Source organism: Humulus lupulus, chromosome 3 (assembly GCF_963169125.1).
Source record: "Humulus lupulus chromosome 3, drHumLupu1.1, whole genome shotgun sequence".
In the NCBI taxonomy this organism is placed as follows: Eukaryota; Viridiplantae; Streptophyta; class Magnoliopsida; order Rosales; family Cannabaceae; genus Humulus; species Humulus lupulus.
Window position 1 is genome coordinate 9,792,209 of NC_084795.1, and position 18,678 is coordinate 9,810,886.

Sequence of the window (18,678 nt, forward strand, 5' to 3'; positions counted from 1 at the left end):
AATAAAAATGTAAGATATGGAGAATAAAATGGTCACAACACTTGCAGAACTTCAAATTTACAACAAGCAGCCACATGATCTATCAAAAGAAGACATCATAGGCCAACACCTCGAAAGTCTCGATAAATGGGAAGAATTTTTTTTCGAATACTCGAAATGGATGGGGTTTAGTGTTCGCAAGGAAGATGTTCGACGTGACCATGAAAACAACCCGTGGCAACGTAAATGGGTTTGCTCAAACCAAGGTTTTCGACGCGACAAGTGGACAACCCTTCTAAACCGTAAGAAAAAACCAAGACCTATCACAAGAACGGGGTGTCTCGCACTTCTACGCGTAAACTTGGACAGGACGGAAAACACTTGGGTGGCGAAAGACTTCAATCCGAAACATAATCATGAATTAGCTTCGAAAAGGGAATTGCACTTTTTGCGATCTAATCGAGCCATACCAGAGTCAATCGGAGCCCAGGTAATGTCGATGCGACGATCAGGTATACGCACTTGCCACATATTCAACCACCTAGCACAAGAAAGAGGAGGACGTGAGTATGTACCCTTCCTGAAAAAGGATCTTTACAATTGGATTGGTCGGCAAAGACTAGTTCAACACGAAGAAGAAACTGACGCTGAAGGAGCATTGGGGTACTTGGCATGTATGGGCCGCTCTGATGCTGACTTTTTTGAGACACACACAATTGATGTAGAAAATAGGTTGGCAGACCTATTTTGGGCTGATGGAATTTCTCGTCGTGATTATGCTTGTTTTGGGGACATTATGGCTTTCGACTCCACCTACAAGAAGAACTCATACAATAAGCCCCTGCTTATCTTTGTCGGGTTGAATCACCATTACAGGACAATAGTCTTTGCAGTTGCTTTGCTATATGACGAGACCGAGGAGACATATACTTGGGTTTTAGAGGAGTTTCTAGAGAGTGCATGAAAAATAAACCACCTCCTGTGGTGGTCACCGACAGTGATCATGCTATGGCGAAAGCAATACAAAAAGTTTTCCCAACTTCTATTCACCGATTGTGTGCTTGGCATCTTCAGAATAATGTAACTATTAATGCGCCTCATCCTGTATTCAAGTCCAAGTTCAATGAACTACTTTATCAATACTGTACCGAGGAAGATTTCGAGGATGCATGGAATAGAATGGTTTCAGAATTCGAATTTGAGGATAGTCGATGGGCAACAACTACCTACAATAGTAGGAGGAGTTGGGCAGAATGTTTCCTACGAGGGCATTTCTTTGGGGGACTAAGAACTACTCAAAGATCAGAGTCAATTAATTCCTACTTGTCCCACTTCCTGACGAGCAAACTCAAACTTAGAGATCTGGTTGGCCAAGTAGACAAGGCCATACAAAGTATTCGTCACACAGAACGGGAAGACGAATTCATCAGCAACCATAGTACGCCACAATTACCATCGAACATCCTCCGACAGTACTATGAACAAGTGGCTTCGATTTTGACAAGGAACATGTACAAAAAAGTTGAGGAACAGATCACGAGTGCCTTGGCTTACTCAGTGGACTCCACCAATGTATCCATTGACTTCAGGTTCTACTCACTGACGCGGTTTCCAAAGGGACTTGTACGAAGTAGGGTGCGCTACCATATTGGCGATGGTCATATAAACTGTACATGTATGTTGTTCGAGTCGGATGGAATTCCATGTCGACATATATTTGCAGTTATGAAGCACCTCAACATACTATGCATTCCTGAATCTCTTTATAAGGACCGGTGGAAGAAGGATGCGAAAAACACGATTGGGTTAAAAAATTTATCCCAGTCAACGGTGCCACCGGATGTGCTAGTTTGTACAAGATGGGGATCTTTAACTTCGCGTTTCAATGCAATGGGATACTATGCCACAAAACATAATGAAAATTTTGAAGAGGCAATGAATGAAATGTCACATATGGAACAAAAATTTAAGTCAATGTCAGTGGAGGTCCAATCTGTAGACCAAGTTTCAAATGTGGCTCCTACTAACAGCCGCGATCACCCCGCCAACAGAGGAATCCGAGACCCAACTGTGGTAAGAACGAAGGGGAGGGAAACAAACAAGTCAAAATCAAAAGAGAAGGACACAGAAAATGGGAGATCCAGGAAAAATAGGTGTCGCAACTACAACCAGTTAGGGCATAATAAGGCTACTTGCAAATCTAATCCCGCAGCTCACACAATAGAAAAAGATTACGAACCTTCTTGTAATAGTCCAACCACTGAAGCAGAACCGTGGTTACACCTCATGCCGTCTCAATTGAGCTTCACCGGAGACAAAAATCTTCAATTCCATCAGTGGTATGGTGATATTCCCACTAGTTCTAATATTGGGCCTAACTAGGATGATAGTAGTCACTTCATGTCAGCATGTGAATTAAATCATATATGAAAAAGAGTATGTTATATGTTTCAATGTTTAATAGTAACCATAACGCGATTACCCGTTGGTTGCCCATATTTTTAGACAAAGAACTCTATCACTCCTCACACACTTTCAGTGATTGAGTAATTGTTTTTTGGCACTTAACTTACATTATCGTACCACCCACTATTCATCTATGAAATCAGCTCCATTAACAGTTAATATTTAAAATTGCGCCACACGATGTTTATGTAAGTTTTCAATTAATTATGTAATTTTCAATTAATTATGTAACTTCTACAGACCTATGGACATTAGGGTCGTAATAGGTGTTCATTTACCTAAAACTAGCGATGATGTCTATTAAGCTAATCCAAGTTTATTTCGACTACAGATATTTTGTACTGAATACCAAAACTAAAAATACTACATAAAAAAAACTCATTCGTCAATATTAAGGATGTATATGCGATAACTAAAGTCTCTGGAACACATAATTAAAAATTATTAATAAGGGTAGTATCTTCAATAATTAAGTCATTAACATAGATTCCTCATTCACTTTCACTAGAAGTTGAAATGAAAAAAATAAACGAGTCCACTACCCTCGTTCTCAATCTTCAATAAAGAGTCACCAACCTAGACACTCTACAATTTCTCTCGAATAGCTTTAGCATGTTCGTCGATCCACTGGCACATCACGTCCCACTATATTCTTCACTTTCATGTGAAGATACTGTTCGTATTTAGTAACCGCTTCCTTCTTAAGCTCCTCCACTGCTCGGGACATCTGTTGATACTCGGGCGTGAGAAGACCCGACCGTAGTTCCTCTAATTTTTTTGTCTTAACTTCCACCTCTGCTTCCAATTCTGTGATCCTCTCTTCCAGGAAATTGTTTCTTTGTTCCAACATACGATTATCGAAATTTATAAAAAAAAATTCGCTTTCCCTTTGCTCCAATTTCTGATGCAGATCATTGATGTACTGTATAGGCTCTGGGGGCAGGTTTGTTACTCTGTTGTGACTGAATTCTTCCCACTCCGGCGGGTCTAGACGTTGTCGGTTGAGCTCGGGGAACACCTCAATATTACATGAGTCAATTGATGAATCATAATCCATTGCCAACGTCTGCAAAGAGAGTTGAAGGTAAATATGTTAAACTAACTGAGAAATCAATATGGAGGAGGTGAGATTTTGAAGAATGGAGTACATGATCATTTATTGTCCAATACGTAGGGTATTGAAGATGTGGGCCCGCAATATCTTCAGGGTATGGACAAGTGATACTTCAGTCTTTGGTATTTCCATAATTTTGTTGTATCTGAAGTGAAGAAATTGGTCCCCACCCATTATTTGGCTATTTGGTTGGAGTACTCACTACACTTAATAAGTTCACCCATAATAATGGGTGGAATATTCAGAATTCCATAAGAAAGTGAAAATCGAACACTGAAACAAAAATCTTTTGTTCACCTAACACTTCCCTTTAATAAACTAGTTCACTATCATATACTTGATTATAATGCGACCATATGAACTATTTAACCTTACATATATATTTTCAGTATCTATATGATGGGACGTACTCCAAACTAGTGGTTAACATAATATATATATTTAAGACTATATGGCACATCCGTTTAAATCAAAATTAAGTTGCTAAGCTAAAAATTACTTTCCAAGCACCAATAATTTGAAATGAAAAGGTGGTGGCACGTGTTTTTCCATGATTCAGAATTGTTTTTATTAACAAAGTTATTCTTTGGCGATGTACTCTATATAATGCCCAAAGAACTTGCAATCCCCACTAACTGCACGCACGCAAACAACACAAGCATCCCATTCCAATTTTCTTTCTGACTCCGAGAGGTTAATATAAGATTTTCCCATTGGAGAACGTCATGGCGAGCTCCAACAAAGATTCAACTGAGGTGAAGGATGTCAACATGTCTGAATCCGCCTCAAAGGCCGATGAACGCGTGAAATCAATCTGGGATAGTAGCAGGAATGCCTACCTTCTTCATGTTCCCGAGTCATTGAACCTTCAAGTGACTGAAGTGGCACCAGGAATGAAGTTAACTACCCTGGGTCCCTGGGAGGTTGTTCCTAAACCAGCGCACAAAGAACCAGAGAAGAAAGAAGCATTGGACGTTGATCGTTTCATTCGTGAGGAGATTCAGAAGTTTGATGAGGCTATGAAGAACGCACAATTCGTCCGTGCAAAAATTGAAAAGAAAGGATTGAACTACAAGAACATTGGTCGAATGCAGGACGCATTAGACACTATGAGTCTTTGCTTCCAAGAGTTGGAGGACATCGAGTTCTGACAACAGGGAAGAAGCCAAAGCTTAAGATGTATCACCTAGTAGTTGAATGTTGTGTATGTGGGTTATCACCTTTTCTCTTTTAGTTGACCTTAGTATGTCATTATCCAATATTTTTGGTATGTCACCTTCTGTATCCTCTCTATTTTCCCAATACTAATGCATGTGTGGTAGCACTTTATTGGAGTTGTCATTATTTGACAAATTTTCCTTGTAAACATAGCACAATGGTTTAACCGAAGCCGATTTAAATTAATCCTGCTACTAAACCATTTTTGATAGACCACCAACATCAGCAAAAGATATAGACTAAACTGCAACTACCATACTTAACGGTCAACATCCAACTCCATTCTCTGTCTAGTCGGTTGTCAGTTCATTGAGCAGTGTATGGTATAGTGATGCTTCTGCATTAGGTGGCTTGTAGACTCCTACGTTTAGTAGGCTGGTAGTAGCTACTCATTTGGTTAAAAATAAATGTATTCACATGAACCTGAGCAATGAACAAGTATAAGAATAATTACTTACACTTTCTTTAAGCAACTAAAATACAGTTTATTAAATGGCATTAAGATAAATATGTTACAATAGAGTCGATCATCAACATGGGTAGAACTAATAAGATAAATATGTTACAAAACGTAGTCAACTGAATAGATTATGATTTACAACAAGTTTTGATATAATCGGTCGCGTGAACCTGCCAACTGCATCTGAACGCACATCTAACTTGAACAAGGAAGAACCACATGTACAGGAAACAACAGAGTCCTCTCTTTAGCACGGACATCCATCCATTACCACATCACCACCCATGATTTTCTTCACTTTCAGATCCAGAAACTCTTGGTATCTGGTAATGGCTTCTGTCTTAAGTACTTCAATAGCCTGGGATATCCGTTGATAATCAGCCATGATACAACCCGACCTATGATCTTCAAATTCCTTGGTCTTCTCTTCCACCTGGGCTTCCAATTGCGATATCCTATCTTTCAATGAACGGGTCCTTTGTTCCAACCTAAAATTCTCTAAATTTATAAAGAATATTTCACTTGCCTTCACCTCCAATTTCTCATGAAGATCGTTGATGTATTGTATAGGTTCTGCTGGCAGGGTTGTTATCCTATAATGAGTGAACTCTTCCCACTCCGGCGAGTGTGGTTGGGGTTGTTGTACGTCAGGGATAACCGAGGGATTACACGAGTTTGTTGATGAATCACAATCCATTATATTGCACATGCAACAATAGATAAATAGGAATATATGAGATTTAAACAAAAATATTCATGCAAATAGCTTTGGCCGAAATTTGCAAGTACTGAACTTCATTATATGAGTATGAGGGTTTGAACTTCATTTTATGAGTATGAGGGTTTGATGAAGAGAGGTAGGATGATGGTACCAATATGTACCCTATGCGTAGGGTCTATTTAAAATAGTATATTGATGGTATAGGATGAACATGTGCATAGTTATTGAGTACAACAATAGGATAACTGAATTTTTTCAGTTGATCATGAACATTTTGCAGCTGTAATCTTTTGCTCACCTAACATCCCACATAATGTGTTGTGTTGACCAATGACCTCAACAATTAAAACAAGTGATAGGATATGATATATTTAGCCTGCCATGCTATTCTATACTTACTCACTACAAGAAAAATAATTTTTACCTACTATAGCTACCAAATATATTTGGTAGCAATTAGTTATATTTTGCTACTAATTTATGGTAGCAAAAGAATTCAGTTGCAAAATCTAAAAATAGAACACCAACTATTTTTACTACCAAAATTAGTAGCTAATGAATAATTTTAGCTATTAATTTCTTTTGGTAGCTAAATATATGGGTGCCAAAATATAAATTTTTTAACTTTATATATTAATTGCTTCAATTTTATTTTGATAGCAAAACTCAAATCTTTAGCTACTAGTTTTTTGGTAGAAAAAAATTAATTTTTTTAATTATATTTTGCTACTAATTATTTTGTAGCAATATAAGTATTTCAACCACTAATATTATTCTACTAAAATATCGATAGTTAAAAGTATAAAATATAAAAACTTAATAAATCATATTTATTTTGAACATATTAATAATTAATTTTTTATAAGATAATTATATATCCATATTTTAATCATCTAGATTTATATATAATAATACATCTTTACGTATCCATGTAAAAATTTGTATTCGTATAACATCAAATAAATTAACTATGTATAAAATAAATTAAATAATTTTAAATATATATTACTATTAATATAAATACTTTATTATGTTAATAAAACATAACTAACCATAAAACTGTCAATTACTTGCACACTCTCTCTCACACACACTTTATTTCCACTACCACTAACACTATCTAACAAACCACTTGCATATATAAATATATATGTTGGGAATTAATTATAGGATTATCACTGCATGGGCCCATAGTGTTATTGCAGGGCACGGCCCTAGATTGCATTACATGCTAGGGTGTAACCTTAATTGAATTATTATATGTTTGAATGATTATTTCGAGTTGTACTATATGTGATTATAGTAAAATGAACGGCAAAGGAGCCGAGAGCGGCGAAGGCCGAGAACGGCGAAGGTCGAGAACGGCAGCGAGGCCGGAAGTAACACTTCGCACATGGAGTGCTTATAGTCAGGGTGGGACCCAATGGATACATGGGATATCCTTACGGTGAGGACCGAGACCCCAAGCTTTGGTAATGCTTCTAGGACGGCATGGCCGTGTTTGTTTAGTCTGATGGACTACTTGTTTATCTGTGGATTATTTGATATGTTAACTATATAATATGCATATGTTATATACTGTATGAGTTTTCTTGCTGGGCTTCGGCTCACGGGTGCTCTGTGTTGCAGGTAAAGGCAAAGATAAATTCAACCAGCCATGAGTATGGAGAGCGTGGGGGCGGCGCGTACATGTTTGGCCTGCTCGACTGCTTTGGTTGGGGGCATTTTGAAAAATGGTTATATTAACCTGTGATGTTGATAGATAATCAATTATAAATCTATTTTTGAGTTGTAAATATTTTGTAAACCTTATTTTGGGATCCCAGATGTTTGATACTTGAAGTTTTCAATGAAACAAAGCATTTTCAAAGATTACAGCCTTAACTTTTGTTTAGTCACACTTTTGTTTTAAAAACCTCGTACAGCAAGTTAGTTGCACATTTTTCGTTTTAAACTCACTTAGTAACAGCTCTAAAGTAGTAGGGCGTTACATAAACTGTGTACCATCTTGTACTTTTGTATCAATAAAGCAATTTTAGTTTGAATCTTCAAAGGTGAACACGTGAGATTAAGACTTTAATCACAAATTAAACACCTATTTCCTATTTTCTCATCAACAACCATAAAGTGGACACATTAAACATATGTCTACCATACTAATAAGCTTTTGCTGATTATGAACATAAATCATACCACTGAAGTTCCAAAAAACAAAAAAATTCGCTTCGATGAAGTGTACGAGTACATTTACTAACTAAAAGTCACTAATAAATATTCACTAACGGAATGCCTGGAAATCCCTAATTAGGTCTAAGGGTCAGAGTAGTAGGCCGTGAGGGCCGTAACTGATTTATTATCTCATTTAACTATTACATGCATGTTTATGTGAAATATATTATAAGATGATGTTAAATGCATGCATGCGGGTCAAAATTTCCTCTCAGGGGTATTTTGGTAATTTGCCCCGTTGAGAGCGTAATTGTACAATTGTATTCACGTAGGTGAACTGTTGATGAGACCACATTATAATGTGGATTTTTTCAAGCTATTCGGCATGAGACGATCTTCGAATTCAAATTATCGGTTTGGTCATAACAGGGTTGAGTTCGGGGCTCAGGGTACGTGTCGTGGTGATTTGATGATTACAGAGTTACCGGGAGTAAAAGGGTAATGGATATAATTTTATTAGTATTTCAGAATAACAGGAATTTGAGAGTGTTAATTATGAATTTGAGAGTGTTAATTATGAATTTAAGACTGTTAATTATGAATTTGAGAGTGTTAATTATGATTAAGGATGAATTAAGCATGGAGGGTATTTTGGTCATTTGACCTAGCCTATTATAATATGATGTTAAATGAATGCATGTGGGTCCACATTTCTTGATAGGGGCATTTTGGTAATTTGACCTATGGAGGGCGTAATTGTGTATTTTCATGCATGTTGGTGAACTATTATTGATGCCACATCACAATGTGGATTTTTTTGAGCCATTCGACATGACACGATATTTCAATATAAATTAACGGTTTGGTCATAACAGGTTTGAATTCGGGGCTCGGGGTGGTTCGATAATTAGAGCATTTTCGGGGATTAAAGGGTAAAGGGATATAATTTTATTGGTATTTGAGAATAGTGCTACGAATTGGAGAGTGTTAACTATGATTAACGAGATAAGTGTAAAAGGACGGTCTTGCCCTTGGCGCGTGTGAAGAGGTTTTGAAATGAGTTCGAAGGGGAAAAATAGGGATTTTTGCCTGAGTTTCAAGTGGGACCGCAGATCTGTTCTGGAGCGCCACGACCCAACCTCATTGAAGAGGAAGGGAGAAGCTGCTGGGTCGTTGGGCCGCGACATGAAGAAGGACGACCGCGCCCCGTGTTGGGGAAACGGATTTGTGGCCGTCTCTGTTTAGGGAGGCGGGCCGCGGCATGGTTTTCCACCTTAACCTATTAATAAAAGCTACAACCATGTTTATAACCAAATAGCTCGATTAGCGAGTTAAGCACGATTCAAAGTTCACAGTAACGGTCCTGGAGTAACCAGGGCGTTACAATCGCCTCAAGCCGACATCACAAATGCATTCACAAAATAATCAGATCCTCAATCATTTAACACATATACTCAAATTTATACCCTCAACAAGTCAAAATTACAAACATGGCCTTATTAACAATAACAAACCCACATGCATATGTAATACACGTAAACATGCACATATCCACATATTCAACCACGTAAATCATGTATGCGACGTACTCACACATTTATTCAATTAATTCCACATAATTAATCTAATTATTCTCTCCAGCACCGTAAACAAGGCACTCAGCCTTAATACTAAATTCGGGACGTTACAGACTTACTCACTAATTCCTTTTACTAGTACGATACCCAAAGAAACTCTTACCAACACCTCACACACTCTCTTTAACGTTTATCTATCCTGAACTTGGAGCTTTTCGGATTTGGTTTGGAGCAACTTAAAGCTTCACTTACACAATTGAGGTAAGGTTATGCTCTGTTTATTTTTTTTATATGAATTACATGCAGTTGTTTAAGTTTTAGCAAAGTTTTAAACCAATGGCTGGGTTTTTATTTGGGTTATGTAGAGTCCAAGAACTTTACTTAGCTAAGATAGATAGTAGTATTATAATATTTATAGCATTATCTTTGTAACTGTGGATTTGTGGTTCAGACCGGGAATTATTTGGACACTCATAGTAGTACTTATAGATTTTCTAAGTTTAACCTATAGTTTAAGAATATTAATGTTAACCTAAGGTTTGATTATATGACTGATATTAAGAATAATATTTATTATACTATAAGGTTTAGATAAGGACCAATAGGATTTTAAGCACATGTTATGAATGGGTGATTAAAGATTAAGTATTTTGAGGATTAAATTTAATAAGGAGTAAAGTTTGAATGCTATAAGGTCAGTCAGCAGCTTTGAATACGTTGAGGGCTTAGTCAAGGTTGTTTACTCCATTCAAACTTAGCTAAAAATGTGTAATTTCGTGTTTAATTAATCAGCGTGTGCCGATATATCGCAGCACGTAGATACGGAAAACACAAGACGATGCACGACAGCCTCGGGCATACTGGCCCAGGCGATATATCACCTACAGGGGGCCATATATCGCCTCCTTCAGTATATTTCGAAAGTTTTTGAATTCTTTTTCCTTTCAGCCATTCAACCTCTTGATAAGTCTAGCACCTTTTTGAACGAGTCTTCAGCCTCTGCTAAACGATTATTCAAATTATTTTCACCTAAAAAGCTATTATTTTTATTCAAGTAAAATTAAGATCCTTTCATTCCTAAACTCTATAAATAGGACCTAGTACCCATCCATTATTCACCTTTTACTCTTAGTTCAGAGGCTGCAAGTGCTAGGAGAGTGTGAGAGTTAAACACTTGGGTGGGGAAATCATAAGCTTGATCATCATAAGCTTATCAAACACTTTGGGAAGTAAGGTTCTATAGTATTTCTGTTCGAGGTTTAGATTGGTCTACAAGTCTTCAAGGTATTTCCACACTCTAGTTCATTGGTTTTATGTTATTTTCTTTCTCATAGTCTTCTACTCAGTCTTCTAACCTCATTCTTATTTTGGTTAGGAAATCTAAGAACTTGCTCATAAGTTTTTGGTAAGTATGTTTCTCAAAGGTTTAGTCATTCCATTCCTTCCATTCTTTTCATTAACTTTTCTTCAATCTACTCACCCTGTTATACATGGTTTTAGGAGTGTTCCAAAAGTCCCAACGCTGTCCTCTTATCCCGGTAACTTTGGTAAGGAAAATAGGATAGAATCTATATGTTTTATGCTTATGTTATCTTATGTTTTATGTTATGAAATATGTTATAAAATATGTTATGAATATGTATGTTTGTAGGCTTGGGCATATGACCCATATGACTAACAAGACCCCAAATAGATTATGGGCATATGACCTACTTAGCTAGTAGGACCCCACTAATCTCATGGGCATATGACTTGTTTAGTCTGTGAGACCCCAAGTAATAATGGTCATTATAGTATGTGTAAAGTGTTATGTTAAGTTTTTATGTTTCTTATGAAATTATGTATATGAACTATGTGTTAGATTTTTCCTTGCTGGGCATTAGGCTCATTCATTTTTGTTTATATGTGCAGGAAAATAGCTATAGTGGCGGTAAGATTCATGGATGCTTGGGAGAATGTGTATCGATGGTGAATGGAGTCAAGGAGTCGAGAGTTCGATTTTCGAGGATGTAGTCTTGTTTTACCTTTTTTATGGTTTTACATGTATTTTTCCGCACTTTCTATGTAACTCCTTTTTACTTTAAATAATGTTTTGTTTTAAAGACAATGGGATCCCATATCCTACTTGATATTTTATGAGAGTAATTTTTATTTCTACAAGTTTCTAATAAATTTATGGTATTTTCACAAATGTAAGTTTTATTAATGATTTGTATGTATAGTTTCGTTAATGGTCCAAAAGTCTAGAGTAGTGGGTCATTACAGGTTAGAGATTGGGGTTGGTTTTTAAATAATTTTTTAATTAAATTTACTATAATATATGTTAATTTATTTTATTTTATCATTCATTTAGTAATATCTCTGTGGGGAACTCATTTACTAATCTATATTTTCAACAATTGAGGAAAATATATTAATTTATATATTCAATGGGACCTATGTATTTTTGTATAAAATATTATCATATAAATTTAGCGAATTATTAATTTATGACACAGTCCCCGACTCGGGGCCAGACAATAGTATAATTTAAGCGAGTTGATTAATTAATCGGGTATGAATTTGTAGATATTTTACTATATATATAAAACAATATATACATGCTAATAAATTATAATAATTGTTCATGTCGCCATTTAGAAAATTAAATTATACATTGTAATAATTGAAATCATAATCAAAATATTTAGTTTATTTAACTTCGACATTAATCCTTCTACTAATTTATGTTAAATGTTGTTCGAAGTGGTATTTTTGAAATACAAATTTTTTTTTTCGGTGTACCATATTGGGTCCATTACAAAAAAAAAAAAAATGTATATCATATTAGGCTCATTAAAGCCCCAAATCTTCCTAAGCCTCCAAACTCCAACAATGAAAGCATCGACAGTCTCTGTTTACCGAGTTTTTCGGAAACGAATACAAACAGAATAACAAAAAGATAAGAACTGTAGAAGTGCAGGAATATAATTAGACAAACAGGTTTTTTACGTGGTTCAGGCGTTAACGAGCCCTAGTCCACGAGTCGATGTTATTATACTTGTAGAGAATTATAGTAAGATGGCTGGTGTATAAGAACTTCACACACTCACAGTGTTTCTCTCGGGTTCTCTTGAAGAAGATGAAGCTAGAGAGATTTTGGTAGAGTTCTTGCTATGTAATTTATTGGCCGTCCCCTCTATCGTAAAATGAGGAGGTCTTTATAGCTAGGGTTTTGGATTAGGGTTTTTCTCTACTCCCATGAGTCTTAATTACACTAGCCATAAATAGGGGATACAATTGCCGTAGTCGCCTGGCTACCAGGCTCTATGTGGGTATATTTACGTGAAAGTATGGGGAATGCACAAAGGCAGCCGTCTTTTCCAAGTTGTCAGCGGAACAGTAGGCGAAATAGTACTTTTAGGCGTGCTGGGATGTGTGCGGCCTTGACCTGTCGGGCGTGTCAGGCGGGATCCTGTGTCAGGCGGATATCATTCCAACTATGCCTCCTCCATGACTCGACCGCTTGGTCTTGTTCCGTGCGAGGCACGGGACTGTTTCCGCGAAGGCAACCTGAAGAGCTTCTCCCGGAAGGAGCTTCCTCGAAGAATATCCCTTCGGGATTCCGGGAGAGTTGACGAGCTTCTGTGTCGCGTTTTCTTGAAAGAGTAAGCCGGACACTACACGGGAGAGGCGAAGCCTTTCTGTCCATCCGCGAGCTCTGGTCACCTTCCGTGAAAGACTTTGATAATTCTGCTTCCCCGAGGATATCCATCTAAACGCTATCCGGAAATCTGGATAACATTTACCCCCCAAGGTCACGGAGCTTTGATAGATCCGGGAGCTTGTACAGTCCTCCGGGTATTCTGGTTTCTAGATTAGGCGAGGGGTCACCTCCTGTGTTCCTGGAAGGGTTCCTTTTTCCCGCCTGAGTGTTAGTATGAAAAAGAAAGGAAATTTCTTCTGTTTGAACTCAAGTACTCAAGTGTGGCAAGGGCCACGCGTCATGCCGGGAATGGCTCTGTGATCAAGACGTGTGCGTGAGGCGACTGGCTGAGTATGCGTGCGTCAGGCATCTGAGTAATGATTTGACGGTTTTTAATGGTACACCGGGCCCGAGGTGGTATAATGATGGGAAATAAATACTTTATTCCCATCCGAGGAGTCATAAATAGGATCGTCGCTCCATCTCCAGCCGTTGGATCTGATGCACACGGAATGGGAAGATCGGGACCGTCCATTTGAGGAATTCGAAACGACTTCTTTCCTGCTATAAAAACGAGGGAACGGACCTTTCTTCCTCTTTACACTTTCAAATTCTCTATCCTTCGGATTTTCAGATTCCCAAACCTTCGAACTCTCAGGCTTCCAAGCTTCCATTCCTTCGAACTTGCCACTTCTTTTGGTAAGGAATCTAGAAACTTTTCTTTTGATTTGGTAGTGGGTTTATTCGCCGAAGTTCAGGGATTGAAACGCCGTTCGTCTTTGCAGCTTTTACTTCTCGCGATCGTGCTGTGCAGTGATCCGGTTACTCCTTCAACCTTCAACTACCCGAATACCAGTAAGTATTTCTACTTTGCTCTTTCCTCCCGAACCTTAGGTTGTTGGTAGTTGTTAGAGTTGAGTTTTCTGCCAGTATCGCCTATGTGCATGCGTGAATAGGGCTTTGATAGGCATGCGATTGATGTGAGTCGATAAGTAATCTCTTTGGCATGCTTTGACGATTTGCGTTTGGAAAGTCGTTCCTTGTCTTGCTTGCGCTGTTCTGGTTTGCTGTTTTAGGGCATAAGCATGAACGCCTTTAGGGTGTCTTTCTCTGGAAAAACACTTCTCTCGGCGGGCTTAGGCTCGGAGTCTGAGTTTGGTTCCTTGCTGTCCTTCGGGTGGCATGGTGCCAACCCCTCGGCAAGCTCGGTGGGAGCCTCTCCAAGCAGTTTTCGGGGAGGGTCTCCCCGACGCCTTTGATACCGCTAGGGTATGACAAGGGTGCTGACTGCTTAGAGTGTTTTCTTCTTTGTTTCTTTTGTTCAGTGACGAACATCTCAAAGGAACAACTCATCGCTGCGGCAGAGGCTGATTCTGCCCAGGAGAAGGGTTCCCCTGTCGCCGGCGCAAAGGGGAAAGGAAAGGCAAAAGTGGTCGCGGCTAGCCCACCGACTACCAATAGTTCAATCTGGGAGATGGACCAGAAGCCGAACCTGTTCAGGAACTACGGCATGCTGGAGCTATACTCCTCAGAGGCAGGCCTGAAGAACATCCCAGGCCTGATGTGGCATCGTCTGTCGGTGCTGGGTGAGTCGGCTAGTCAGAGCCACGAGGGTTTTGGTGCCTGGAGCTGGGCACACATAGTGTGTGGGGCGCACTTGCCCCTAAGAAGTTACTTTGCCAATTTCTGTGTGAAGGCGGGGATTGCCCCCTTCCAGTTGATTCCCCCCAGCTACAAGCTCCTAGCGGGGTGGTTCATCTTTTACAAGTCCCAGAACCTGGAGGCTCCTACCCCGGAGGAGGTGCTGTACTTCTACGGGTTGAAGTCTCAGCCCATGAGAGGTCATCCAGACAAGGTGGGATTTTACAGGCTGGAGAGGCACCCGGACGTGATGTGTCCCACCTGTCATACCGCGAGGGTTCCGGACCTCCGGGAGTACTGGTTCCTGACGACTGGCTTCCCACTGAAGAGGGTGCCAGCCCTATCTTTGGACTTCAAAGTCCCTGGTAAGTGCTCCTTCCTCTCCTTTTCAACTTTGTTCCTTTACGTTTGATTTTCCTTCCAGGAGGATCTCTAATACTCATGTTTGAATTTTGCAGAAGCCATCCCGCGGACGCCTCGCTGTGCGGAGATGATAAGGAGGTCACAATTCTACGAGGGGTTCTCGGAGGAAGAGTTGAAGGTGGAAGGACTTGTGACCACCGAATCTCTGAGAGAGTATGGGCTGCTCGCCTCCTTCCAAAATATTGGGCCAGTGAGTGGCAGGGGGCAAAGTCAAGTGTCCGCTGACATCCGGGAGCAGATTGCCCTGGAACTGTCCAAGGTGATCTGCCAGGCAGTCCAGGACGAGAATAATTTGTCCCCCAGTTGGGAGGAGAGGTTCCCCGACCCCCAGCCGGAGGCAGAAGAAATTGAGGCTCGCTACGCCGCGGCTTACCCCAATGAAGGGACTCAGGGAGCTGGCACCTCTGGGATAGGTAAGGCTAGCTTTCGATTGATTCACACCCCCAGCCTATATGAGGTTTCCCGGACCTCTCAGATGGGGTTCGATCCCCGCTTCCTTAGGCTAGATCCGCATAGGGTACCCTTTGACAGATATTGCGATAGGGTAGATGAGCTCCTCGGGTGTTTGAGTGACGGTAGTCTGCCAGAAGGTGTCATCATGGTTGACCCTTCTTCCCTCAACATGTCATTCCCGGACTTCAAGGAGTACGGGAGCTTCCTGGAGCAGGAAGCGGTGTCTTGTTTCGCTCGGGGAAGGCCATCCACGTTTCTCGTGCATGGTCGTCCCTCTCAAACGTCTCTCTTTTTTATTCCTTGTTCTCTGCTGGCGGACTTGCTTGTGCTTTTATGTTGTTGGTTGCCTTGTCTTCTGCTTATCTTCTTTCACATTGCTTGCTGGTTCGTTAACCTTGTTTCATACGTTTCTTGCAGAACATCCTGAAGCAAAAATGTTGGGGAGAGCTACCTCGCTTATTAAGAAGGCTGCCACTAGCCAATACCCGTCCAAGGGGAAAGGACGAAAGGCCAAAGCTGGTAGGGGAGGTAAAGCTGCCACTCCCAAGAAGACAAGTGGCGAAGTGCAAGTGTCTCCGGGGGAAGAGAAGTCTCCTGCTGATGGGCCTTCCGAGACCATGATGGTCTCGAGTAGCAGCAGCGATGGGGAAGGACTTGTGTTTCCCGCGAAGAAGGCCGGGGTGAGCAAACGACCTGGAGGGGAGGCTGAGGGCGACAAGAGAAAACGCCTTAGACATTCTCCACCAGGAGGTGATGGAGATCTCCGGACTGCGCGCAGTCACCACCAGACTACCCCCACTCAGCAGCAAAAACAACCCCAACAGCAACAACAACAACACAAACAACTAACACCGCCACAACAGCAGCAAAATCAACAGCAACATCAGTTGCAACAACAGACCGGGGCGGTAGTGTCTTCGCTACCGTCCCTAGTACCCCGTCTTCCTCCTCCTCCAGCCCAAAGGGAGTCCACCCTTTCGGGGTCTCCTTCTTCTCAGCAAACAAAACTCCCTCTGCCTGGCCTGAAGTTCCACTTCCCTCAGAAACCAACCCGTTTCCCCGCTGCCCTCCTGGAGGGTGTAAGACGAGCCGATAATTTTTTGAAGAGGCGGTTGGAGGCCGAGAAGGCTGTTAGTCAGGGAAGGGCAGACAACTTGTCTGCCGTGAAGAGAGCTGAGCTGGCCGAGGGGGTGAGATCCCTTCACCCGGCTGGAGCGGTTTTGGATGGCCCAGCCTTGGAGAAGAGGCTGGTGCCTAGGCTCGGACGTGCATTGGCACCGTTCGGTGCGGAGATGATGGAGGACATGGCCCTGAGCTTGTGCGAGCTCAATTCTGAGAAATGGGCCATCAGTAGCAGTAAGGATCCGCTGTTGCTGACACATGCCGTGAAGCAGCAACTGTCCGGGGTAAGCCGTCCGTTGTTGTGTTTTGGGATCATCTGTCTTAGTGCATTTGGTTCTGCTTAACTTATTCTGTTGTTTTTCCTTGCAGGCCTCTCTCATCGCGGAACGCTTGTTCCGGGAGGTGGGTGCAGTTCTGGTTCAGCTGGAGGAGAGCCAGGTGGCTCGCCAGGCCTTGGAGGCGGAGAAGCAGAAACTGACCCAACAGGTCGAGAGCCTAAGGGGGGAGGCTTCGGAGAAGACTGACCGGGCCCGGCGCACAGCTGAGGAAGAGGCGGACAAGAAATATCTTGCCAAATATCGAGAGTACCGGGCCAGCGCAGAGAATGAGTTCAAACAGCGGTCGGATGACTTGAAGGCCGAAAACTCCAAGCTCCGGGAAGAGCTATCCCAAGCCAGGGTGGAGAAGGATACCTTGGAAGCCCGCTTGCAATCGAAAAATGATCTCCTCCTTAAGCAGCAAGAGGAATATTCCACTCTTCAGAGTAAGCTGCACGAGGAGGAGCAACTTCATAAGAGGAGCAGGGATCTCGTGTCTATGCTGGAGCTGGGGCTCGCCGAGAAGGATAAAGAGATCGGAGCCTTGCAATTCACTGCCAGGGGGCATGTGACCGAGAAGCAATCCGTGCTGAACCAAAATAGGGAGCAGTGCAAGGAGATTGATTCTCTTAAGGGAGAGCGGGATGCCTCCAAGGCTGAGATGGAAAAACTGAGGGCTCAATTAGCTGTCACGGAGGCACAGCTGGCAACCTCCGAGGCGGAGCGCTTGAAGGAGAAGGAGGATGCCGAGGTGATACTGAACAGGACGATTAATATATCGCATGTGGTCCTCATGCATCAACTCTGGAAAGTGAACCCGGAGGTACTAGGCTATCTGGGAGAGGATGCCGACGCCATGAGGGAGAAGCTACAGGTGTGGGATCAAGGTCCAGAGGTGTACGTCCAAACTTACAACATTGACGAACCTGCTGGAGCCCCTGAGGCAGGGGATCCCGGAGAGGCGGGGACCTCTGAACCTTCCCGTGACGAAGTTCCGCCTTCCAATGAGCCGACTCCGCCAGCCTCAGTTGAAACCGATGTCCCCGAGGCCGCGGTCGTGGAAGCTGCAGCTACCCCCAATGCTTGAAGGGGTTTTATCATTTGTAAAAAATATTCTTTACTGATTATTATTTTTCACTTGTTTTTTCCTTTGGGGCGAGGCTCCCTGTACTCTTTTCTCATTGCAGACATATTTGCCATAATTATAGCATTCTCCTTTCTTTTCTGCCGAGTTCTTTGTTTAACTTTGCTTTTATGGTAGACTTTTACACGGTAGAAACTGCTGTAGGGGCGCATGAGGTTTTGGTTCCAACGGCCAGAACCTATGCACCTC

General features: G+C 41.2%; 2 protein-coding genes across 2 annotated transcripts; both read left to right on the forward strand.

Annotated features, from left to right (window-relative positions):
• The first annotated feature begins 16 nt into the window (after positions 1 to 16).
• LOC133823617 (protein FAR1-RELATED SEQUENCE 5-like) lies at positions 17 to 943 on the forward strand. Its single transcript, XM_062256479.1, has one exon. The coding sequence runs from the start codon at positions 17 to 19 to the stop codon at positions 941 to 943; it is 927 nt and encodes a 308-aa protein (XP_062112463.1).
• A 44-nt stretch (positions 944 to 987) lies between these two features.
• On the forward strand, positions 988 to 2,361 carry LOC133823618 (protein FAR1-RELATED SEQUENCE 5-like). Its single transcript, XM_062256480.1, has one exon. It carries the CDS (start codon positions 988 to 990, stop codon positions 2,359 to 2,361), a length of 1,374 nt encoding a protein of 457 aa, XP_062112464.1.
• Positions 2,362 to 18,678: the final 16,317 nt, after the last annotated feature.